The following is a 26,454-nucleotide window of genomic DNA, read 5'->3' as shown; positions in this document are numbered from 1 at the left end:
CAAGGACCTAGAAGAACTAAAGAGAAAATAAACAATGATGAACAACACAATAAATGAAAGTAAAAATTCTCTAGAAGGAATCAATAGCAGAATAACTGAGGCAGAAGAACGGATAAGTGACCTGGAAGATTAAATAGTGGAAATAATTACCGCAGACCAGAATGAAGAAAAAAGAATGAAAAGAATTGAGGACAGACTCAGAGACCTCTGGGGCAACATTAAATGCATCAACATTTGTATTATAGGGGTCCCAGAAGAAGAAGAGGAAAAAAAAGGCAGTGAGAAAATATTTGAAGGGATTATAGTTGAAAACTTCCCTAATATGGGAAAGGAAATAGTCAATCAAGTCCAGGAAGTGCGGAGAGTCCCATACAGGATAAATCCAAGGAGAAACACACCAAGACACACATTAATCAAACTATCAAAAATTAAATACAAAGAAAAAATATTGAAAACAGTAAGGGAAGAACAACAAATAACATACAAAGGAATACCCATAAGGTTAACAGCTGATCTTTCAGGATAAACTCTACAAGCCAGAAGGGAGAGGCAAGACATAGTTAAGTGATGAAGGAAGAAAAACCGACAACCAAGATTACTCTGCCCAGCAAGGCAAGCCAGAAGGGAGTGGCAGGACATATTTAAAGTGATGAAGGAGAAAAACCTACAACCAAGATTACTCTACCCAGCCAGGATCTCATTCAGATTTGGTGGAGAAATTAAACCTTTACAGACAAGCAAAAGCTAAGAGAATTCAGCACCAACAAACCAGCTTTACAACAAATGCTAAAGGAACTTCTCTAAGCAGGAAACACAACAGAAGGAAAAGACCTACAATAACAATCCCCAAACAATTAAAATGGTAATAGGAACACACATATCGATAACTACCTTAAATGTAAATGGATTACATGCTCCAACCAAAAGACATAGACTGGCTGAATGGATCCCAAAACAAGACCCATATATATGCTGTCTACAAGAGACCCACTTCAGACCTAGAGACACATACAGACTGAAAGTGATGGGATGCAAGAAGGTATTCCATGCAAATGGAAACCAGAAGAAAGCTGGAGTAGCAATTCTCCTATCAGACAAAATAGACTTAAAAATAAAGACTATTACAAGAGACAAAGAGGGACACTACATAATCATCAAGTGATCAATCCAAGAAGAAGATATAACAATTGTAAATATTTATGCACCCAACAAAGGAGCACCTCAATACATAAGGCAAATACTAACAGCCATAAAATGGGAAATCGACAGTAACACAATAATAGTAGGGGACTTTAACACCCCACTTTCACCAATGGACGGATCATCCAAAATGAAAATGAATAAAGAAACAGAAGCTTTAAATGATACATTAAACAAGATGGACTTAATTGATATTTATAGGACATTCCATCCAAAAACAACAGAATACACTTTCTTCTCAAGTGCTCATGGAACATTCTCCACGATAGATCATATCTTGGGTCACAGATCAAGCCTTGGTAATTTAAGAAGATTGAAATCGTATCAAGTGTCTTTTCCAACCACAACACTCTGAGACTAGATAGCCATTATAGGAAAAAGTCTGTAAAAAATACAAACACATGGAGGCTAAACAATACACTACTAAATAACCAAGCGATCACTGAAGAAATCAAAGAGGAAATCACAAAATACCTAGAGGGCTTCCCTGGTGGTGCAGTGGTTGAGAGTCCGCCTGCCGAGGCAGCAGATGCGGGTTTGTGCCCTGATCTGGGAAGATCCCACATGCTGTGGAGCGGCTGGGCCCTTGAGCCATGGCCGCTGAGCCTGCGCATCTGGAGCCTGTGCTCCTCAATGGGAGAGGCCACAGCAGTGAGAGGCCCACATACCACAAACAAACAAACAAACAAAAACAACCTAGAAACAAATGACAATGAAAACACGATGACCCAAAACCTATGGGATGCAGCAAAAGCAGTTATAAGAGGGAAGTTTACAGCAGAATTATCCTACCTCAAGAAACAAGAAACATCTCAAAGAAACAACCTAACCTTACACCTAAAGCAATTAGAGAAAGAAAAAAGACACACAAAACAGAATGAAAGAAATTATAAAGGTCAGATCAGAAATAAATGAAAAAGAAACGAAGGAAACAGTAGCAAAGATCAATAAAACTAAAAGCTGGTTCTTTGAGAAGATAAACAAAATTGATAAAACATTAGCCACACTTATCAAGAAAAAAAGGGAGAAGACTCAAATCAATAGAATTAGAAATGAAAAAGAAGAAGTAACAACTGACACTGCAGAAGAACAAAGGATCATGAGAGATTACTACAAGCAACTGTATACCAATAAAATGGACAACCTGGAAGACATGAACAGATTCTTAAAAAAGCACGACCTTCTGAGACTGAACCAGGAAGAAGTAGAAAATATAAACAGACCAATCACAAGCACTGAAATTGAAGCTGTGATTAAAAATCTTCCAAGAAACAAAAGCCCAGGACCAGATGGCTTCACAGGCAAATTCTTTCAAACAGTTAGAGCAGAGCTAACACCTATCCTTCTCAAACTCTTCCAAAATATAGCAGAGGGAGGAATACTCCCAAACTTATTCTATGAGGCCACCATCACCCTGATACCAAAACCAGACAAAGATGTCACAAAGAAAGAAAACTACAGGCCAATATCACTGATGAACATAGATGCAAAACTACTCAACAAAATACTAGCGAACAGAATCCAACAGCACATTAAAAGGATCATACAGCATGATCAAGTGGGGTTTATCCCAGGAATGCAAGGATTTTTCAATATACACAAATCATTCAGTGTGATAGATCTTATTAACAAATTGAAGGAGAAAAAGCACATGATCATCTCAATAGATGCAGAAAAAGCTTTCAACAAAATTCAACATCCATTTATGATAAAAAACCCTCCAGAAAGTAGGCATAGAGGGAACTTACCTCAACATAATAAAGGCCATGTATGACAAACCCACAGCCGACATCTTTCTCAATGGTGAAAGACTGAAACCATTTCCTCTAAGATCAGGAACAAGACAAGGTTGTCCACCCTCACCACTATTATTCAACGTAGTTTTGGAAGTTTTAGCCACAGTAATCAGAGAAGAAAAAGAAATAAAAGGAATCCAAATCAGAAAAGAAGAAGTAAAGCTGTCACTGTTTGCAGATGACATGAAACTATACATAGAGAATCCTAAAGATGCTACCAGAAAACTACTAGAGCTAATCAACGAATTTGGTAAAGTAGCAGGGTACAAAATTAATGCACAGAAATCTTGCATTCCTATACACTAATGATGAAAAATCTGAAAGTGAAATTGAGGAAACACTTTACCCATTTACCATTGCAACAAAAAGAATAAAATACATAGGAGTAAACCTACCTAAGGAGGGCCTCCCTGGTGGTGCAGTGGTTGAGAGTCCGCCTGCCGATGCAGGGGACGCGGGTTCATGCCCCGGTGTGGGAAGGTCCCACATGCTGCGGAGTGGCTGGGCCCGCGAGCCATGGCCGCTGAGCGTGCGCGTCCGGAGACTGTGCTCTGCAATGGGAGAGGCCACAACAGTGAGAGGCCTGCTTACCACAAAAAAAAAAAAAAACAAACAAAACCTACCTAAGGAGACAAAAGACCTGTATGCAGAAAACTATAAGACAATGATGAAAGAAATTAAAGATGATACAGTTGGAGAGATATACCATGTTCTTGAATTGGAAGAATCAACATTGTGACAATGACTGTACTACACAAAGCAATCTACAGATTCAATGCAATCCCTCTCAAACTACCAATGGCATTTTTCACAGAACTAGAACAAAGAATTTAATTTGTATGGAAACACAAAAGACCCCGAATAGCCAAAGCAATCTTGAGAAGGAAAAACGGAGCTGGAGGAATCAGGCTCCCAGACCTCAGACTATACTACAAAGCTACAGTAATCAACACAGTATGGTACTGGCACAAAAACAGAAATATAGATCAATGGAACAGGATAGAAAGCCCAGAGATAAACCCATGCACATATGGTCACCTTATCTTTGATAAAGGAGGCAAGAATATACAGTGGAGAAAAGTCAGCCTCTTCAATAAGTGGTGCTGGGAAAACTGGACAGCTACATGTAAAAGAATGAAATTAGAACACTCCCTAACACCAGACACAAAAATAAAATGGATTAAAGACCTAAATGTAAGGCCAGACACTATAAAACTCCTAGAGGAAAACATAGGCAGAACAGTCTATGACATAAATCATAGCAAGATCATTTTTGACCCACCTCCTAGAGAAATGAAAATAAAAACAAAAATAAACAAATGGGACCTAATGAAACTTCAAAGCTTTTGCACATGAAAGGAAACCATAAACAAGATGAACAGACAACCCTCAGAATGGGAGAAAATTTTGGCAAATGAACCAACTGATAACGGATTAACCTCCAAAATTTATAAGCAGCTCATTCAACTCAATATCAAAAAAACAAACAATCCATTGCCAAGGTGGGCAGAAGACCTAAATAGACATTTCTCCAAAGAAGACATACAGGTGGCCAACAAACACATGAAAGGATGCTCAACACCACTAATCTTTAGAGAAATGCAAATCAAAACTACAATGAGAAAAAAAAAAGAAAAAAAACTACAATGAGGTATCACCTCACACCAGTCAGAATGGCCATCATCGAAAAATCTACAAACAATAAGTGCTGGAGAGGGTGTGGAGAAAAGGGACCCCTCTTGCACTGTTGGTAGGAATGGAAATGGATACAGCCACTATGGAGAACAGTATGGAGGTTCCTCAAAAAGCTAAAAATAGAACTACCATACCACCCAGCAATTCCACAACTGGGCATATACCCTGAGAAAACCATAATTCAGAAAGAGTCATGTACCACAACGTTCATTGCAGCTCTATTTACAATAGACAGGACATGGATGCAACCTAAGTGCCCATCGACAGATGAATGGATAAAGAAGATGTGGCACATATGTACAATGGAATATTACTCAGCCATAAAAAGAAATGAAATTGAATTATTTGTAGTGAGGTGGATGGACCTAGAGTCTGTCATACAGAGTGAAGTAAGTCAGAAAGAGAAAGACAAATACCGTATGCTAACATGTATATATGGAATCTAAAAAAAAAAATGATCCTGAAGACATTAGGGGCAGGACAGGAATAAAGATGCAGACGTAGAGAATGGACTTGAGGACACGGGGAGGGGGAAGGGTAAGCTGGGACGAAGTAAGGGAGTAGCATGGACATATATACACTACCAAAGGTAAGGTAGATAGCTAGTGGGAAGCAGCCGCATAGCACAGGGAGATCAGCTCGGTGCTTTGTGACCACCTAGAGGGGTGGGATAGGGAGGGTGGGAGGGAGACGCAAGAGGGAGGGGATATGGGAATGTATGTATATGTATAGCTGATTCACTTTGTTATACAGCAGAAACTAACACACCATTGTAAAGCAATTATACTCCAATAAAGATGTTAATAAATAAATGCAATGCAGTAGTTTGGAAGGGATACCACTGTCGGTTCCAAGTGAATAATCCTCTGATAAACAGATTGGAAGGGTGCTGTGTTTCTCTCTACATAGATAGATCTATATGTCATTATTATTCTAATCTTCACCTTGCATGTTGATTCTATAACTTTGAGTACTACCTTGGTTTCAGCATTCATAAATGTTGTATTTCAATTCAGCTTTTTAAGATGGGTATAATATTTATAAAATTACCGTTATTCACTCCCCAAAACACTTTCATAAGAGCTTATCTACTTTTTAATCATCTACTGAAAAAGAAAAAAAAAAGAACAGATATGCCTTATCTTTTTGCTTCACACGTAAATTTAACTTATATGGAGATTGTAGGTCATTTCAGTAGCTTTTCGGATGATCCTATTTCAGATTTTGTTTGAAATATTCGCTCCTTTGCTTGATTCTTAATTAATAGAGCTATTTTCAGTTTCATAAATATATATGTACACTTGCACTTACATACATGCATGTTAATCATATAAGACAAAATCCTGATGGGATCAACCTTACTACGGTAATAACTCAGCCATTCGATTTTTGTGGGCCCCGGAGCCATGGTAGCAGAACTTTGCCTAGAGCAGGTGCTAAATAAGCTCGTGATAATTGATTCCTCTAACTGAAACGAATCAGTCCCTTAAATGAGTCCTTGAACAGTTATTAATGTATACCTAGCACTGTGGTAAAGGCTTGGAGGCGGACATAAAAAATAAATAGGAGTATAAATCATTTACCTGAAAAGGGTTATAAACTAGTTGAGAGATCAATCAGGAAAGTAGGTTAAAATGCTCCCAAATATATAGACTCTATTTGTATCAAACTATATAGTGTAATAGGCATTTCTATGAAATTGCTGTAGAAGAATCAAAGCAAGATGGAAAAAGGTAGTTTGAAGGCCGTGATCTTTTCAAGCTGAAGGATGATGGCTTAACTCCGTTGCCTCTCTGATGATGTTCCTGACATTCCCACATGGCATGGCTGGCTTACTATAGATCCATGACCTTGACTCTCAAGCAGGTCTTTAATACTGCCGAGCAATCCCACCATACTTCCCTCGCTCATTTAATCTTCCGCACTCGTGGATGACTGTCTTGAGTTCTTTCCTCCCTTCTCAGCCTCTAATACCTTCTTCCCTGTCTTTACTCCCACCTTCCTGTTCCACTGGGAAGGCGGACATTCCATCACCTCCATAGCTGGTATCTGCCCTTGTTCATGCTGCCTCCTTGCCTCCGTCTAAGGCCACGTCCTGTGCTTAAACACTGGATCCCACTGCCTCCCCTGCCAAAGCGGAAATGCTGCTCTAGCAGTTCTGTCCACTGGTTCATCACCTTCGTGGTTTTTTCCTCTCTACTCATTCCTATCAGCTTCGATTTTTGTTATTTCTCCTGCCTTTTTTAAAAATGAATTTATTTTTATTTACTTTATTTTTGACTGCGTTGGGTCTTCATTGCTGTGCGCGAGCTTTCTGTAGTTGTTGCGAACGGGGGCTACTCTTCATGATGCGCAGGCTTCTCGCTGCAGTGGCTTCTCTTGTTGCGGAGCATGGGCTCTAGGCACGTGGGCTTCAGTAGTTGTGGTGCGCAGGTTCAGTAGTTGTGGCTCACAGGCTGTAGAGCGCAGGCTCAGTAGTTGTGGCCCACGGGCCTTAGTTGCTCCGCGGCATGTGGGATCTTCCCGGACCAGGGATCAAACCCGTGTCCCTTGCATTGGCAGGTGGATTCTTAACCACCGTGCCACCAGGGAAGCCTATTTCTCCTACTTTAAATGGAAACAATCTTGACTCACTTCTCCTACCACCCATCACATTTCTTCCTTCCCTTTATAGCAAAATTCCTTAAAAGAATGGTCTATACATAACCATATCCAATTCCTCTCCTTTTAATAATCTCTTTTAACTCCAATATGGCTTTCATCCCCAGCAAGCATCTGAATGGGCTCTTGTCAACAGCGACCTCTAGGTTGTGAAATCCACATGGCAGGTGTCAGCCCTCATCCTACTTGACCCATTAGCAGTATCTGACACAGCTGGCCACTCCCTGCTCCTTGAGACACTTCCTGGAAAGCACGGTCTTAGCAGTCATTCTCCACTCTTCTGTAGCTGAGGCTCTTTTGTAGTTGGAGTGCCACCACGTACGTTGATCTCCACGTCATCAACGTGCCTAAGACTTTACTACTTTATTTTTTTTCCATTTTTTTATTCTTTGGCCACACCACGTGGCATGCGGGATCTTAGTTGCCTGACCAGGGATCGAACCCGTGCCCCCTGCAGTGGAAGTGCAGTGCAGTCTTAACCACTGAACTGCCAGGAGAGTCCCTGACACCTTATAGCTTTAGCCCAGATCTTTCTGTCAAACTTTCAGACCTTGAGCCCTCTTCCAAATTCTACTTGGATGTTTCATAGGATCTCAAACTTTACATGTTCAAAACATGTAACATTTTTGTGTAATCAATAAAAATATTAGACCACCGTGTTGTACGCTTGAAACTACTATGTCGTAAGTCAACCATAGTTCAATTTAAAAGAAATGTAAAATTTTTTACTTTTGCCTTCTGAGCACTGTAGCCCTCTTCCTGCCCCCCACCCCCACCCCGTATCACTTGGCGGGTACATCATCCTTCTGATCACTCAGACCCAGAACATTTGGCGGCGTCGTTCACTCTCTTTCACGCCCTTATCAAATCTATCAGCAAATTTGGTTGACTCTACTTTGAAAATGTATGCAGAATTGGACCATTTATTTTTTCCACCTCCATTACTGTCGCCCTGATTTAACCACCGTCATCTCTCCACGTGGGTCACTGTGAGCACCTCCAGCCGATGCCCCTGTTTCCACTTCAAAGCCCCCAAAGCCTCTTTTCAGTTCAACAGCCATCATAGCCCTTTGAACATGTCAGACCACATCACTCCTCTGCTGGAAAGCCTCCAGTGAGTTCTCATCTCACTTAGAACAAAAGCCACAAGTCTTGACCCTGACCTGCAAAGCCAGGCATCACCTGAGAGCTCTGACCTCATCTTTTGTTCCTTCCTCTGGTCCCCTCCACTCAGCCATTCTGACCCCCTTGTCCTCTCCCGCAAAAAAAAAAAAAAAAAAAAAAACATAGAAAAGCATAGCAAGTTTTATAGGAAATTATTTTGTGCAAGAAAATGGATCAAAATCTCATTAGATTTTTAAGCTCTCTTTTCTGTAGTCTCTCATAATAGGAACCTGGGTCATTTAAATTCTTTACATTTTTCTTTCAGTTTCTTTAAGAAAATACTATAAGTTGGGAGTAGTTAATATTTAAGACAATCCATTGTAGACATTAAAACAAATTATGGATTTTCCTTGTATGTTATTAGCTATTAATGGCCTCCGAATGAAAATGGAAAAACATACTTTGCTATTCAGCATATTAAAATGCATCTGTATTAAGAAATGAAGAAATCGATGCGTGAAAATTCAAGTAGCTCTTCATCATGATCAGAATTCTATTCTTAATCTTATTTGAGTGAATTTCATTTTGCTTTTTAACAGTAAGTACTCCATCATTCATTAGCACATTTTTAATAAATGAAAGAAAGGTAAACATTTGTTGTATCCATTAAGATGATTAGCTTCCCTCTTAACTCATTAAGTCGTTGTTTAGGAAGAAAACTCGAGTGCCGTGAATTTGTGATAATTTGTTTTATCTTACTTCATGACCAGAAATTTTGGGGGTTTTTTTGTTTCGCTTTTGAGATTCCACATATAAGTGAGATCAGACAGTGTTTGTCTTTCTCTTATTTCACTTAGCATGATCCTCTCAAAGTCCACCCATACTTTTTTTTTTTTTTTTTTTGCGATACACGGGCCTCTCACTGCTGTGGCCTCTCCCGTTGCCGGGCACAGGCTCCGGACGCGCAGGCTCAGCGGCCACGGCTCACGGGCCCAGCCGCTCCGCGGCATGTGGGATCTTCCCGGACCGGGGCACGAACCTGCGTCCCCTGCATCGGCAGGCGGACCCTCAACCACTGCTCCATCAAGGAAGCCCCATCCATGCTTTTGCAGATGGCAGGAGTCCCTTCTTTCTCGTGGCTGAATAATATTCGTGTGTGTGTGTGTATCTCACATCTTCTTTATCCGTTCATCTGTTGGTGGACACTTAGGGTGTTTCCCTGTCTTGACTGTTGTAAATGATGCTGCTGTGAACATGGGGTCTAGGTATTGCTTTAGCGTAGTGTTTTTGTTTCCTTTGGATATATGCCCAGAAGTGGAATTGCTGGATCCAAAGAGATTTTTTAAGTTAATTATCTCCTACTTACAATTATTGTTTTCTGACAGCCTTAGGTCCAGTGATTCTAGAACATTGTGAGAAAATAAAGTTGGTTCCTGCTATAAACTTCAAATGTATCTCTGACAGGAGCCTATGAGCTTCCATAGGCCGGGGCTCCGTGGTGCTGATGGAACTTCTTTGGCTTGTGAGAGATAGCAAGTCATGTGGCCCCAGGGCTGTCCACCAGCATCCCCCCGAACTTTCCAGATGGGTTCCCCTGCACGTCTGTTAATGACCAGCCCAGATGTCCATCTCTAGGCAGAGTAGAGCACATGGCAGTGTGGTGAGGGTCAGAATGGGGGCTAGAGGGCCTGAGTCAGAGCAGAAACATCAGGAGAGTTCGGGAGGGTTCAGTGGACATTGCTGGGCCAGACTATAGTGGTGCTGGAGTCGGAAGGAGGAGGGAGGTGAGGAAAGCAGGTGGTTAGCACCCTTGGCTGCCTCCTGCTGTATTTGTAAGTTCAGTCATCCATCAAACCAAGTCCATCCTGGGAATAATAAACCAAGAGTCATAAACTGACTAAGCCAACTTGGAATGTTCCCAAAATAACTCTCAGGCTACTTAAAAGCCCTCAAAGTTAGCCCACGAAACATTTCACCGTAAGGAACCTGGAGTGACGTTTTCTTACCTTTTTAGGACTGTAGTGGCTGAGGGCTTTGATTCTCCCAAGGCAGCATCCTTGGTGGCATTTTTAGAAACTATGAAACCACGTGTATTTTACTATCTCAGTCCTCTTTGAATGAAAGGGAGCTTTATGTATTATGAAAAAGAGACGTGAAAAAAGAAGAGTCACATCTAAATAAATAAAAATCATGATTTGATATTGTTATGATTTACTGGACCACAAACCTATTGAAGGGCAAAGATACAGCAATACATGAACTTTATAATGCACGCCTGGAGTTCTAACGTGTGACACTGCTCGTTGGCTGTTTTACATTTGAAAAAGTGGACTAAATTAGGCTACAAGGCAGACCGAGGCCTACATTTTTACCTTTTTTTGGTACCAAACAATTTGTAGAATTTTGTAAGTTATTACTTTCCAGTATTCACAAATTTCACACAGACATCTAAATGCTCAAGAATTGCCATCCATGTACCCCTTTGAATGAAAAGCAGGCGAGGACTGCAGAAAGAACTCAGGCTTTCAGGTGAGATGGTCGGATTTGAATATCCCCTCCATTGCTTGTGGCCCTGGAGAAGTTTTTCTGAACCTCAGCTTCCTCACCTGGGAGGAATGGTTGTTGCTGGGATTAAATTAAATGCAAAAAGCTGTGCATAATGCCCAGCACGGCACTTCACAGACATCCAGAGTGGTAGCTTTGATCATTTCATCATAAATCGTGCCATGTCCAAGACGAGGAAGGACCTGGAGGAGGAGAGTGAGGATGTCTTTGGTCATCGTCACTCTGCTGTTCCATGACACGGTGGTCCCATGACACACCTGTGTCACTCACTCATTGCCTTCTTCTGAAATGTTACTTGAAAGCAGACTGCAGACACCAGGGTGAAATGACACAGCCTTAGAGTTTTTAAAGCACTTCTGCCTGACTGTGCGGATAACGAGATGCTTCTCTTCTATAAGTTGGTATTTATTGGCACTTGAGTCCACAAGCTAAGTGGCAGCGAGCGTTTAATTCTGTGTCACAAGGTAGACTACCAAGTACAGGTAGGTGGTTTACCAACCACCCTGAGGCTACGTAGCGTATACCGGATGGGAGGTACCAGAAAAGGCAGAGAACCAATCTGTTCCCTTTTTCGTTGGCACAGGAGAGGGAGAAGCGAAGGCTGATAGAATTGTGTGCCCCTCTCCATCATGTATCGGTCCTCCACGGCTACAAGACAAGTTAGCCAGGAACCCAGGTAGGAGGAGAGAGCAAAATAGACTCCGGCTAGAGCACTGGCCTGAGAATAAGATTCCCAGGATATGAAGGGGGTCGACTGAAAAGAAAGACAGTGGAATTAAGGGGGTCGTATTGTCTCCTCGGGACCCTAATGATTCTGTGGAGTTGGATGAATCTAGATCTGAATCTGAATTTGGATTTAAGTACCATTCACAATAGTCAGTTCTGATGGGACCCTGCCTAGGGCTGCGAGCCATCTTTATAGTGACGTTTTCTGCCTTTCTTCCCCTCCAGCCATGATCAAGCCTTTCAGACAAACCTGGGAAGCCCTGGAGTTTTAGAGGGTGAACAAAGGACCTCTTGGAGAGGGGGACCTATGACCTGGGGCAGAACCCACTGCTTGGAGCTCGCGGTTACTTTCAGTCCTGGGGTCTGGACCAACTTCGCTTCCCTCAGGGTCCTGGCACGTGTTAGAGCTCTGGTCAGTCACCACGGTCCACTCTGACCTGGTGTTCCCGTGAGGCCTCTGGAAGGACCCAAGGTTTCTGAGCTCTTAATTTGTTCTTGCTTCTCAGGACTTTGCTTTATCTTAATAAGGGAGCAAAAAAAAGAGAGTAAATGGCCACTGGCCTCAAAAAATAAATGCCCCGAGCGTCCATGAGAGTCACAAATTGTTATGACGGACGACATGAGAGGGAAGTGGTCCCAGGGCCCTGATTAGAGAAGTGACACTGGAAAAGCAAAACAGTACGGCAGGCTTCCGGACCGAAAAGTGAGCCAGTGAGGGGCAGCCACGGGGGAGAGCCCCGAATGACGGCAGGAAAGAGTCCTGTGAAGGCTTGAGCGTAGAGTCAGCCAAAAACGCAGATGTCAACTTAAATCAGGATACGTTTGGGAGCATGGTTGATTGTAGGAGGTGAGCCAAGAAGGGAATTCCACATTCTGAACTGAAGTCTTAATCTAAGAGCATAAAATCATTATCTGTGGCCCCCGCTTATTATAGGCTAACCTTTACCACCCCTTTATTTTATTTTTTCTCACTGTTCCCTCTTCCTACTCCAGTGTCTGAAAAGTTGGTCTTTGGATAAAAGACAAGAGATTTTCATGGGATACTCTGTAGAGTTGTACATTTAAAATTTATGTCTTCCAGTGGTTTAAAAAAAAAAAATATATATATATATATATATATGTGCTATATATATAGGCTACACTTAAACTCTGTTATCTTTTAAAAATTTTTTAAAAGGTCCCTGAGAGAGACGAGAGATCATGTCATAGAAAAAAAATCTTGGATTTATATTTTTGGGATCAGAAACTCTCTTGAATAATGGATCAATATACTCAAGAAAATGCTATTTCTAGTAGTAAAACTGAGTCTGATTAAGACTGCATCTTATGGAAAAAGGCACCAACCTGTACTGCTGCTTGCAGTTTAAATGGCACAGCTCATCTGGGCAGTAGTTTGCAACAGAATTTTAAAAGGTCTTGATAACCCATGGCTTGCTTACGCTACCTCTGGGAATGTGTCCCAAGGAAAGAATTCTAAACAGAAAGAGGCTTTTCATACAGAGATTTTTCAAAGCAGAATATTTATCATAGTGAAAAAAAAGTTTAAACCCAGACGTCAAAAGAAAGTGTCGAATGGTTGAGGTAATTTTCTAAATGGTAGATTTTTTAAAGTCTATCATCTGTTAAAACCAGATGCGTGATAAGTGGCTCTGCCCTGTCTTCAAAATACGCCCTCAGTTATTTTTGTTAAAAATAGAGAATGATGCCCTAAAAAAAATAAATAAAAATTTAAAAAGTGTATCACCTGAAAAACTATGTTAAGAATTGGGTAAAAACTGGGTACGAATCGGGTAAGATATTATGATTATAGCTATGGGAATCAAAATTTTTTTTTAATTTCAGGAAAAAATGGAAATACTATCACACACTCAAGAATTATGTTTCAGTGGTAGAACCGTAGGCAACTTTTATTTCTATTTTTTTAAGTTTTATATTTCCATATGAGGAGCAGCCCCTCTTACATTTTTAATAAAAAATCGTAAGGGATGCCAAGAAATGCATTTCATGTCTTCAGTCCACTTCCTGTCTACTGTGCCCATGTCTAGAACCTGGTCCTCCTTTCCCACTCTACATATTGTGGATGGATCTGAGTAACTCCGTGGCTCTTTTGAGCTCAGTCCTCAACCCAGACAGCAGTCAGCTAGAATGCATTAACTCTGAAGATTCGGAAGTGAAGATGGATTCTTTCTGTTCTAATTCCCTCTTGTCCCTGTTATGTTGTAAACTCATATTTTAGTAGTTCATCTTCACCTTCATTACTTGTAATGCTCAGACCACATCTGAGCTCTTTGAATAGGAAGAACCTGCTCAGAAGAAATCCACATGCCCACGATGCGAAAGAAACACAATGCCGGTTAGAGCAATACCTCTTTTCACCGTTTCTGAGTTTGCCTATTTTTTCACCTTGTGATTAAACAGGTGTTGCCTAGATAGAGGACAAATATGTATCTGTATATTTGCAAAGCATCAAATAATGAAGGATGGCTTAATGAATGTTATCATCTTTAGATGCTCGGCAGCCGTGAATACAGTGTCTGTAGTCATAAGATATATTCCGTGGTTCTTTCTTCATCCAAAACATTGTACCTTTTGGAATTATGCCATTTATTATTAATTTAAAGTACACGTTTCGGGTGGAGATGGCAGTGGCTAAGTCTTTTTCACTGAAACACAAGAACTGGGCATTTCAATCCTGTGTATTTTTCTTGATTTCCATTTGCTACAAGCTGTTATGTTGTAAACTCATATTTTAGTAGTTCATCTTCACCTTCATTACTTGTAATGCTTTCAAAGAGCACAGTGGCCTTTTTCTAGTTTGGAAATGGGTAGTATAGCCGAGCGCTCGAAGGTTTGTAAATACCAATAAGCTGTTTTGTGATAAAGAACCAAAGTTGGGAAAAGCAACAACAGTGACAACAGTTATTCTGTGTATGTTTGTACTTTGAGGGGGAAAGAGAGGGAACGCTTTTTTTTCAATTTTTTTCTCCCTTCCTTTTCCCATTTTAGACAAAGCCCGTTGCATTTGCGGTCCGGACAAATGTCAGCTATAGTGCAGCCCATGAAGACGACGTCCCAGTGCCAGGCATGGCCATCTCATTCGAAGCAAAAGATTTTCTGCATGTTAAGGAAGTAAGGAGAATAACTGGAATTTCTATCCACATGATTTTTTTTACCTTGAAGCATCATTTCTTACTTCTCATTGCTGTGAAATAGCATGGCGTGTAGCTGTGGTTGGATAACATACACGTGAAATCAGTGCCTCTCGAGCTTTTCTAATATAAATATAACCTTTTTAAAGAAGAAAAAAGTCACAGGCCTCTTGGAACAACCTCAAGGCTCCCCTGGGCTCTGTGACCCAGAAATTGAGAACCACTGGGGTAGATGATCCTTTTTTTATACTTAACCTGTACTTTTTGTGTTAAGGTTTAACCTTGACCGTGTGTCATTTTCCCCTCGTGTCCCAAGTTTAACCATCTGGGGAGGGTTTAGTAATAGTATCTAGAATTCATGATGTCTCCTGTCTGCTAGCAGGGTCTAAACTCAGGCCACTTTTGCCCATTCTCCCTCTTTGGTGGTAAATTTCTGCAGGGGAAGGGGGAATGGATGCAATCACAGCCAACAAGACAAGAACCAGATATCGGGAACATCCCTTTGCCACCATACCAAAAGCCTCCACTTTTTGTTAACAGTGACTCAATCTGTAAGTTGGAAAAATTCACTCTTAATTAAGGTTTATTTTGAGTCAACATTTATCAGATGCCTGTTTTGCAGAACACTGTGTGAAATGGCCACAAATTCCCCTTACATGTTGTAGGTGTGTGAGTCTGAGGTTTCCTTGAGCCTGCAGGAATTTACAATTGGAGCACTTCCAGCTGGGGGACGGTCTCTCCTAGGGAGCATTTGTAAAAAAATTTTTTTACGGTTCCAAGGATTTTTAAATTTTATTTTATTGAAGTATAGTTGATTTACAATGTTGTGTTAATTTCTTCCGTACAGCAAAGTGATTCCGTTATACACATATATATATTCTTTGTAATACTTTTGGAGAGGGAGTAGGGGAGGGAAGGAATGGGAGTTTGGGATTAGCAGAGGCAAACTACTGTCGTACATAGGATGGAGCATATGCCGGTTTAACTGCTCAAGCACTAAAGGCTGTGACCAAGCAGTGATAACTGCCAATGAAAAGAGACTAGAGAGGAAAAAAAAAAAAGAGAGAGACTAGAGAATGTAGAGCCTGCCATTTCTTTAACTTTTCAAAAGAGCTGTTATTTCTATTTGGCCAGGAAGGGGAGACAGAAAATAATTTCTGAAGTATGGCATGCCTAGAATCTCACTTTACAACAGGAAGTTAGATGGATCTAGGCTCTCATCCCCAAGGGCTGATGCTTAGAGAAGAAGGAAAAGAAAAACAGAGTGGCTACTCTTCTTTGAAATGTTCGAGAACAGGCTTGAAAAATACTATTCAGCCAAGGGACATCAAACCGTATCCTAAAGATTTAGGATAGATAGTCCAGGCACAAGAGAGAAATCGCCAACATCCACGTAAGCGGAGAAGTCATTTGTGAACGCCGGACTGTGGTCATTGTACACCTGTTTGCACAAAGGTAAATTTTGCTCTGACATCAAATATTTCATGTCGATGCCAATATTTCTCACTCACTCTTAATACTTCTAATTAATCTGATTATATAAGAGGAGGACCTCTGTAACACTCCCTAGTTCCCGCTAGTCTCTTGTCAGGAAGACCTGTTCATCTTTGAACAAGAAGAGTTTATCCTACTCATGGTGCCAGCCGCTGCAGTGGAATTCAGGAAGGTCTCAAGGCCAGGAAAGTGAAGGCAGAGTCAGGCGGGAGATGGACTGTTGAGCTCCCGGAAAATACTTTGCTCTTAGCACACACTCAACACGTGAACAGGGTTTCCTGACTTGCGATATTTGAGTTCGCTGTAACTGCCACAATACTTATCTCCAGTGAAAATGGTCAGTGGGGAAGAAAAAGGATGTGAAGATTTGTTTAACTTCTGCGCACTGATTTTGACAATTCTGATTTTCCGTTTAGAAATTTAACAATGACTGGTGGATAGGGCGATTGGTTAAAGAAGGCTGTGAAATCGGATTCGTTCCCAGCCCAGTCAAGCTCGAGAATACGAGGCTACAGCATGAACAGAGAGCCAAGCAAGGGAGGTTCTACTCCAGGTAGGAGCAAAGCACCAAGTGCTTGCGTCAGAGTCCAGACTGTACTGTCATTTGTGTACTGTCAGTTGCCGGAGTCTGCAGTCTTTGTTATGCGTTAAAAAGCAGACTGGTGAGAGCATCACAAATCCTGCATTTAGAACACTTCATCCAGCCTCTCATTTTCATCCCCTTCTGGAGAGAGTCAAATTAAATATGACCGTGAATGAAAAGAGCTAAGGTCATAGAGTATTAAATCCAGGCTTCAGTGCAGAGGAAATTCTGAAGTTTAATCTTTTGCTGAACGTACTCCGGCATCGAGCAATCCCGGTGACTAATCCCAGTGTCCACAGCCGCCTGGCATGGCCGGAAGATGTTTCAGAAATGACCATCTCAGATTACAGCAAAGAGCAGCTCTCGTGGTCTTTTAATTTCATTTTCACTTAAGAAACTCAATGTTCAGTTCTGCCCCACTGCTCAACACTTAAAGGGAAACTCAGTAAATTGTCATTGCAGATAGCAATTAGATGAGTTATGTAATAGGCTGGGGCCAAATGATTTTTTTCCTAGGATTCTTGAGACTGTTTGCCCCTCACTAGAATCATTAGAAGGGCTCCTCAAATATGGAGTGAATTTTAAATTGAGCCCCTGCAGACAAGTCCAAGAACATGGTTTGCTTTTTCCCTGTGAAAGGATGTGTTACTGGCAAGTCTTTTTTTTAGTGTGAATAGCTAGGCTTCTGTTTTCTGAAGCCTACATCTTATTTTTTTCCATAGTGATGCAAAATCCTTTGTCAATGACCATATATCAGTATTAGCAAGAATTTTTCCAAGTGCCCACAAACAAGTCAAATAGAAGATGCGGGCTTCCCTGGTGGCGCAGTGGTTGAGAGTCCGCCTGCCGACGCAGGGGACGTGGGTTCGTGCCCCGGTCCGGGAAGATCCCACGTGCCGCGGAGCGGCTGGGCCCGTGAGCCACGGCCGCTGAGCCTGCGCGTCCGGAGCCTGTGCCCCGCAACGGGAGAGGCCACAGCAGTGAGAGGCCCGTGTACCGAAAAAAAAAAAAAAAAAAAAAAAAAAAAAGCAGATGCTTTGTGGTTTGGAACATCCATCTTCATTCACTAGTGTTTTATAACTCTCAGGCTCTTTTAGTTCAGATGGATTCTTCTATTTGACTTTTATTAATCCCTGGGTTATTGGGGACCCTCAGACTGTGAATGCATATGTAGTCATATAAAAGTAGATGCGTGTAGATATACAAAGCTTGGGCATTTTTCTTGTAGGACTTTCAAGATCTGATACCATTTATTTGATTTCTAGCCTTGTATTGGCTTTATTGTATCTTTTTCTATTCTCTGTATTGATAATGGTTTCTTAATGCTAGTTAATAAAATCTTTCTCTGCTTCTTCATATACAAACTGAGAAAGAAAAACTACTTCTCAAGGAGTAGGATGGGAGACATTTTTGCCAAATTGTTAAGAAGGCAGGGTTTCCTTTGCCTCCCAGCTGGGGATCCCTGGTCTAGCCGTTAGCGATCAGCTCAGCTTTATAAGAACCTACAGGAATGGTAGGTATTTGGGCCTCCTCTTCGCAGATGAGGAAACAGGCTAAGAGAGTTTAGGGAACTTGACCAAGGTTGCACAGCAAGTAAGGTAGAATCAGGGTGTAACCAAAATCCATCTGTCTGTAGCTTGACTTCAGAGGCCTATGTGCTGTGAAATCGTGTAACCAGGGTCTGACCAAGCAAGCACAGAACGAATCATTATTATTGCCGTCTGTTATTATCTACTGTGTTGTTTTGCTATTGCATTTTTTCCTTAAAGAACTATAAATTGGGCTTCCCTGGTGGCGCAGTGGTTGAGAGTCCGCCTGCCGATGCAGGGGACACGGGTTCGTGCCCCGGTCCGGGAAGATCCCACGTGCCGCGGAGCGGCTGGGCCCGTGAGCCATGGCCGCTGAGCCTGTGTGTCCGGAGCCTGTGCTCCGCAACAGGAGAGGCCACAACAGTGAGAGGCCCACGTACCACAAAAAAAAAATAAATAAATAAAATAAAAATTAAAAAAAAAAAAAGAACTATAAATTATCTGTATTTGAGTAGTGTAACACCTCATACCTGTTCTAAGGAACTCGTTTACGTTTCCTATAACCATATTCATTTTCCTTTGATTTTTCTGGATTTTATTTTGTCCTGTCTCTTTACCTAAGCTTTTGCCTAAGTAGGTGAAAATACTTCTTCTTGTTTTCAGAGGTTTTTACATTTGTCTCCGAACATTTTAAATACACTTATGTTTTGAGGGCATAACTTTCAGGCAGTATTATAAAACTCAGATGTGTAAATTATAAAAAAAAATCAGCAAGCAGAAATCAAAGGCAGTAGAATTGGAGAACAGCTCAAGAGCATAGCATTTTTATAGAATTAAACATGAAGGGCAAATTTGCATTCTGAACATTTTCACTCTTTGCAATGTTTGTCACAATTTTACACAATTCAAATAATACTTTGACTGTTACGGAAATTCGAAGAGAATGTAAAACAAACCCAAGTTTGAACTGGAATTAGACTTAGCAGTTTAAAAAAAGAACTTGTGGAAGAAAACGCGTTGGTCTTGGTAATGGGTATTCTTGTATAACTGCCAGAAATGGCTTCTCTAAATACCACTTTTTATTACCTTTACATATCATCTGGTATCCTTGTTAAACGTGCTGGGATATCTTTTAAGAACCTGAAAAAGATACAGAGGCCTCCTGGTTCTTGCTTAAAGCTTTTGATGTTTGTCTTTTTTACACATTAAAATGCCAGAATGGTAGCAATAAAATTCAGCCCGTCACTGGTATTTTAGTGGAACTTATTTTTTCATACTAATATTCATGAAATAGTAAATACATGTAAATATTTACAGAATATTAAATATCACCCTTGGATGCATAGACACTGTAGCGGATTCTTTCCACTAGACCCTGGCTTGGCTATGACAATAAACATTTGGCCATGAGACTGTCTTGCTGAAATTCCGTGTCGCTCTTTTAAAATGTTCCTTTCTGTCCGCCTCTGTGAAGGGGCCGTGTGGTGTATTATTTAGCATGCTGGCCACTGGTAAAAACATAAATGCCACCGTTCTCATATTAACCCCAAAGTTTCTAAGACACTAAGGCGTGTCTTGGATTAATGGTAGAATTTGGTAGTTCTGAAGTATACACTCACTGTTCAGATGGTTCCTACATGAACCAAGCTGAATCCTCCACGTTTAGCCATGCTTGAGGAATGTTCCAGATACACTCTGAGGGTTAAATCATAGAACACTTTCTCGTGTTCCCTCGTGTGTCTTTTAAAGGTTGGCAGGTTTTAGCATAGCTGTGTTGTTGGGGATTTTTTAATAGGTTGCTTGTAAAAACTTGAATACGTTCCATCTTGGTACACTAAAAGAGAAGCCAGCTAAGACAAAGCAGAAACGCAACAAGAATTAAACAAGAAGTTTGGCTGTTAGCCTGCAGGTTTACACACTGCTTCCGAGAGTCTTGAAAATAAGAAGCAGAGGAAATCTTTGCTCTTATCTGTCTGGGATCCTGGCAGAGAATTTGAGGACTGCAGCAAGTACCCAAGTTTTCTTCCATTCTCTCGGGGCCTTTTCAAATGAATCCCTGAATTTGCAACAGAGACCTTGACACGGCTATGTCGAGCACTCTAGGAGTCTCCACTGGGAAATGACTCTTTGCCTCCTTGGAGGCAAGACAGATTTAAAGTTCAATAAAAACATAATGAGTAAATCATGTTTATTGAGCATTACAAATGTTTTAATCTCCGAAATAAGTCTCAGTTGTAATATAAATTTTTGCTTTACTCCAGTAAATCAGGAGGAAATTCATCATCCAGTTTGGGTGACATAGTACCTAGTTCCAGAAAATCTACACCTCCGTCATCTGGTAAGTAGGTAGTAAGTGCTGAACAGTCCATACTGCATTTCATGCTTTCCTCCGTCTTTACCTAGTTGTGTGAGTTTCCATAGACTGAATCACTAGGTTAGCCCTTGAGGTGTTCAAAGGGATCAGAAATGAGTATGGCCACCTGGAGTTAGGAACAATTGGGGCAACTTTCTTTCTGGCTTTGAAAGAAAAGAAACGTTGTCAGTGTGTTCACTGCTTAGATGATCAAAGTCATGAGCGGATTTGACTTTCTAGCCCTGGCCACCACCATGGTCCCCCGCAGTGTCACGGGCAGTAAATGGATGAACATCCACCTACAGCCACGCTTGTAGGAAGAGTGAGTAATGTTTTCTTTCCAAAGTGCTGAAGAAGGACACCAACATACATGTGAATGTCAGATAAACAATGAATAATATTTTCAGTATAAATCAGCATTGTACCAGACATACTTGAAAAATGTTTCATTGTCTAGCTGAAATTCATTAACTGAATTCGTATTTGCTCCATCTGGCAACTCTGCCATTCTGTGTTGAACTTGGAGTTCTATACACACAGGAGACGAATTGGTCAAATTGGATGAAAACCCATGATCAGAGTCTTAGTTCGCTAAGAGGTGCAGTTGGGGGCCAGAGTAACATGATAAGGGTTGGCCAGTGGAGCTTCTGTGTATTTCTAGGAAGCTGGAAGTGGGACGAGGTCAAAGACAGAGAAGCATGCATCTGTGGAGAAGTCAAGGAACAGCGTAGTTGCACTCTGACTGCCTCAAGAGCAGGACCGCCCCCTTGTTGCCGACGATCGTGCCTTGTTCCTGGATGCTGGCAGCTTTTAGAGACAATGCCGGGCTTCTTAGTAAAAACTAGAGGACTTGTTGAGTGAGCAAAACCTGAGCACCATCAGAAATAATTTTAGCAGGTATACTGATTTCCAAAACCATGTACTCACAACTAGCAGTAATTCTAAGTTGCCCCAAATTAAGTCAAATGATATGTTTGAAAGGAAGCATCGAAATCCTTTAGGTACGGTGTGAGGTTGATGTCTTCTCTTGATGGTTGCTGAGTAGATATTCCCTGAGTGCCCAGGCGAAAGGGGGCTTATCTATGCCCTTTCTCCAATGGGCGGAGTTGCAGGGATTATGATACAAACCTTAGACTCTTCCTCTGTGTCTTCAAAACTGTCCCGGAGAGTCCTGAGGGCTGTCACGAGGCTCCAGAAATGGGAAAACGCCAGTTCACATTGTGATAAAGTAGCAGCTCCGGCCCCAGACTGTCAACCCCACTTCCGTCAACCGGGAGGGTTTTTCCATTCCCTGTAACCGAAATGTAGCCTTCTCAACGTTTCGGCCACATAACGAGACCTGGCACGTGCTTCCTGAAGAATAAGTCAGTGTGTTTGGAAAATAACATTTCATTTTTGTAGCCAGATGTTAGGCATTCACGTTCAATTAAGAGTATCGTATGATACAGATGAGTTTTTTATTCAATGTCCTGCCATCAACCATAGTGGAAAAGAATATAAAAGAGAATGTATATATATATATTATATATATATGTATAACGGAATCACTTTGCTGTACAGCAGAAATTAACGCAACATAGTAAGCCAACTATACTTCAGTTTAAAAGAAGACAAGTTAACTACGAAGTACGTTCTTTAAAACACGGATAATTTTTGTTTTCAGAAAACAATCTCTCCATCATCTTTGCCTTACAATGTGGAAATGTTGACATTTTTACTTGGTAAAAAAAATTAAGACCACAGTGTAAAGAAAAAGAAGAGACTGTAAACTTCACTCCCTGAGCTTTATACAGAGACAGGACTTTGGAATCACTTTTTTGAATCCCAAGAGTAGAAAACACTGTGACTAAGTGAACAGGAAATATTAACCAACTGCAAAATGTATAATAGGTCCATCAGGCTCCTGCTATAACTTTCGTATCAATACTACAACTTACTTAACTGAAGACATCAGAAAATTCTACAGAGAGAGCCTTCCACCCGGCCTGCAGGGAACCCTGCCTAATCTATCAAATGTGGATCGGCCTCCTATCATCATCGTCATCTTTGTTTCCCGAGGCCCTGCCTACAATTCACCTCACTCATCGCGAGACTAAAGAACAGAAGCATTTGCTCAGAGGAAATATAACTGGAGGTTCTCCAGGATGTGGAAAAGGAAAAATTTCCACCTCACCCCTGGGGAATGAGGTAGTAGTTGGTCGCACAGCACGTACCCCATACGTACACATGTGTGTCCGCACCCGCTGCCCCAGCATGCCGCTCAACTCCACCCAACTGTCTAAGATTACGTCTAAATCTAGAGTTCAAGAAATGTTCCCAAGGGTCTCTGCCCAAATAAATCATTTTTAAACTAAAGCGTGCTAGTGAAGAAAAGAAGCTCTTTTTTAAAGGAAGCAGTTTTTCCCAAGTAAAGACTAAAGTTTGCCAAGGTATGCCAATGCGAGTATGAAATTAGAAAGGGGAACATCTCACCTCTCTCAGCACAAGGAGAACCATCTGAGCCTAATAAAGTATATGCAGAACTATGAAAAGAGTTGAAGGTGCCTCTTAACGCACAGTAAATTTCTTTAACGTGTCCTGAAGGTAGCCAAATGTTTCAGGATTCTGCGTCTCAGGACAAACCCAGATGCTTTTAGATTTCAGTTAACCAAAATCAGGACTAGTAAATGGCAAAGTCCTCAATTTAGGATTTTGAGCCCTTGTGTCCAAATACAGGTAAATTTCAAACCTGACTCAGGCTATGTGAGGGGGCAGCCGAATATCTGGGCAATGGCACAGCTCACCTTTTTACACGTTTCCACTCTTCCTTTAAATAAAAAGCCCAATGGACAAATCATAAAATTCAGTTCATGAACTTTGCCATCCCAGGGTCCTGTCAACAGTGACAGGCCATTAGGTATCCTCAATTTCAGAGAGGCTCTCAAGGGGACTGTCCCTTGAACGTGGCCTTTATAAGTAAGCCCCGTAAAAGACTAGAAAGGTAGAAGCATGTGGGAATTGACCACCAAAAGGGAAGCTTATTTGATTTGGCTTAAGGCATACTATAGGAATAATGCAAAGCTGAGCCAGATCCTCTCCATCTCGTCCAGGAGGACGTGAATAACGTGCTCCCTAAATTGGGATTCAGGGAAAAGCCTCCTCGGGTGGTATACAAGTCAGCATCCGTTCAAACCACTAGGCACGTTTCATAACGTTTCCATTGTACAACACGTGCGGAACCTCTTAGCTTATGCAAAGGCGTAGATGGGGCAAAGAGAAAGGCATACTTACTAGGTATGCCTGACTGTATACCTGAAATTAACTCATTGTGTTACGCCTGTCACGGGAGAAAGAGCGTTCTTACCTCATCTTCATGCAAGCAAGAGCTGACATTTGCGACACTGTGCTAACGTCGTCAGGTGTTCGCTCCATCCCAGCGATTCGACCTAATCAGATGCAGAGGAACGGTTCACCAGGAGAGCCTAGTTTTCGAAAGGCTGAGTGAATCATCTAACATCCGTCATAACCTCAACACTGAAAAAATAACGTACGTGATGCCTGTCAGAGGATCTCCAGGCGTTTGGAAAGGTTCCGGGCGGCTGTCAGGAGCACCAGGGCAGCTTATTTTCGCAGGGAATGGAAGCTAGGGTTCTGCAACGCTGAGCCATCCGTCCTTTCGCAATAGTCAGTTTGGTCCTTAAGTCTGAATGTACTGTGGTTTTTGTTAAGAGAGCTACATGTGTGATATGATGCTCTCCCGGGGCGAGTAGATTTCTTCCTCTCTTCTTCTACTTGACCTCACCTAAAGGACACAATAATTTCCTAGTGAGCTCGGCTCTGTAATATCTTCCTGAATCCTGGCACTGAGGACACGAGCCCACTTGGGAAGCTTAGGCGATCGGATGAGGGCACCGGGATTGTGGCGGGACCCCGGCCGGAGAGTCATACAGCATCACAGAGGCAGAAGAGCTAGATGCCAAGATGGCATCAGAAACAAGTCCCTTCAACTCTGAGAATTTCTTTTCAATCTTGAAAAACAAGAGAGTTGCAGTTGATTTTCTCAAATGCCTTCCAGCCCTGATTCTCCCGAGGGTCGAATTCTCTCGTGATGGCACGTGGAGGCACAGTATAACCCTCACGGTGAGATGCTGGATCTTTCTTCATTGGAGACTTAATTCTCCAGGGCTCTGTCTTCAGAGCCCGAGAGTTACAAAGTTGAAAACGTGTGGAACCACAAATCGAAACCCCTCATTCTCCAGATGAGGAGGTCGGTGGCATGTTCTCTCGGGTCTGCCCGCCCTTCTGCAACTGCCTCTCATGTGAATCCAGTGAGTTTATATAAAATCATCGGGAGGCGCCTTAGGTCGTTGTATAAGATTCGTTTCATTTGGACGTCATTGGATCCAGTGGTTTCTAATCAGTCTTCAGTCAGGCCTGCCTCGGGGGTGCCCACGTCATCGTGAAATCATTTTCATCTGGTCCATCCTGGTTCCCTCCAGAATCATTTGCCTTGCGTATAACTTCTTTGTGTTGCTGGGTTTAGGATTTTCTATTCTCTCTTTCCCTCAAGTGCCTGTTGTGATTTCGGTGAAGCTTTTCACGCTGCCCTTATTTTCACACAAAACCAAGCGCGGTAAGATAGCAGAGGCATGGTGTGGTAAAGGTTTCCCGTGTAGTTGCTGATTATCTGAAAGCTGCTTTAAGCTCTGGGAAGAAGTGAAGGTGTTCTGTCCTGTTACTCATAGACAGTTGATTTGGAAAATACCGTATTCATATTTGAAACAAAACTACAACTTAAAAACTTGTTTGTCTGAAAAATCTTACTCGAGAGATGTAGCATGAAACTAATGTGTCCAAGCACACAGATACTATGAGAGCATCTTTCTGTTTGATTTGATTACATTCTTCACGTGCTTTACCTTGAAATTGTACTTTGTTTACTGTGCTGAGCACTCATGATAGATCTTTGACTGTGGTTAGTTTTGTTTGCTTTTCGTTTTATTTTTTTGATAACCGATTTTTCCTCTCCTGTCTACCTGATGATTTTTGAATTGTTTGTCTGTATATAGCTATAGACATAGATGCTACTGGCTTAGATGCAGAAGACAATGATATTCCAGCAAACCACCGCTCCCCTAAACCCAGTGCAAACAGTGTAACGTCACCCCACTCCAAAGAGAAAAGAATGCCCTTCTTTAAGAAGGTAACATGAACTTCCAAGCTTGCGTCTGTCCACGTGCTCTGCACCACGTCACGTTTCTAGTCCTGTGGACTGTCTGCGTCCTTGATAAAGCCAATAACATGCATGCTTTGTTATTCTTTGTCTCTTTTCCATGCTGCTGTAGCTAAGCAGAAGCAGAAATCGGTAAGTTCACATTGACATAAGCTGTGTTTATCCTGCCCCTGGCATCATTAGCATTCAATCCCACAGTTTTATTCGATACCAATCAGTTCTGTCCTGTGAAAAGAACCTATCAAGCCGCTAACTGAGTCCATGCATTTCCAACCAACTAAATTCAGTGAGTGACCTGTGAAAGCACCATCGCAGTACTTAGCCTTTTTGATGGAATAATATCTACCCCGCCAAGGGCATTCGTTCCAACATTCAAGGAACGTCAAA

General features: G+C 41.6%; 1 protein-coding gene across 1 annotated transcript in view; it reads left to right on the top strand.

The window, feature by feature from the left end:
- The window catches only part of CACNB2 (calcium voltage-gated channel auxiliary subunit beta 2), a 136,067-nt gene that overhangs the window by 76,772 nt on the left and 32,841 nt on the right, over positions 1-26,454 (top strand). Inside the window, exons 3-6 of the mRNA XM_032622479.1 lie at positions 14,754-14,876; positions 16,807-16,943; positions 20,764-20,840; positions 25,904-26,037. Of these exons, the coding sequence (XP_032478370.1) occupies positions 14,754-14,876; positions 16,807-16,943; positions 20,764-20,840; positions 25,904-26,037 (471 nt within the window). The remainder of the gene's footprint in view (positions 1-14,753; positions 14,877-16,806; positions 16,944-20,763; positions 20,841-25,903; positions 26,038-26,454) is intronic.

This window comes from Phocoena sinus, chromosome 2 (assembly GCF_008692025.1).
Source record: "Phocoena sinus isolate mPhoSin1 chromosome 2, mPhoSin1.pri, whole genome shotgun sequence".
Taxonomy (NCBI): Eukaryota; Metazoa; Chordata; class Mammalia; order Artiodactyla; family Phocoenidae; genus Phocoena; species Phocoena sinus.
The sequence above is the reverse complement of the archived record's forward strand: the minus strand, read 5'-3'. Positions and strand labels throughout refer to the sequence as shown.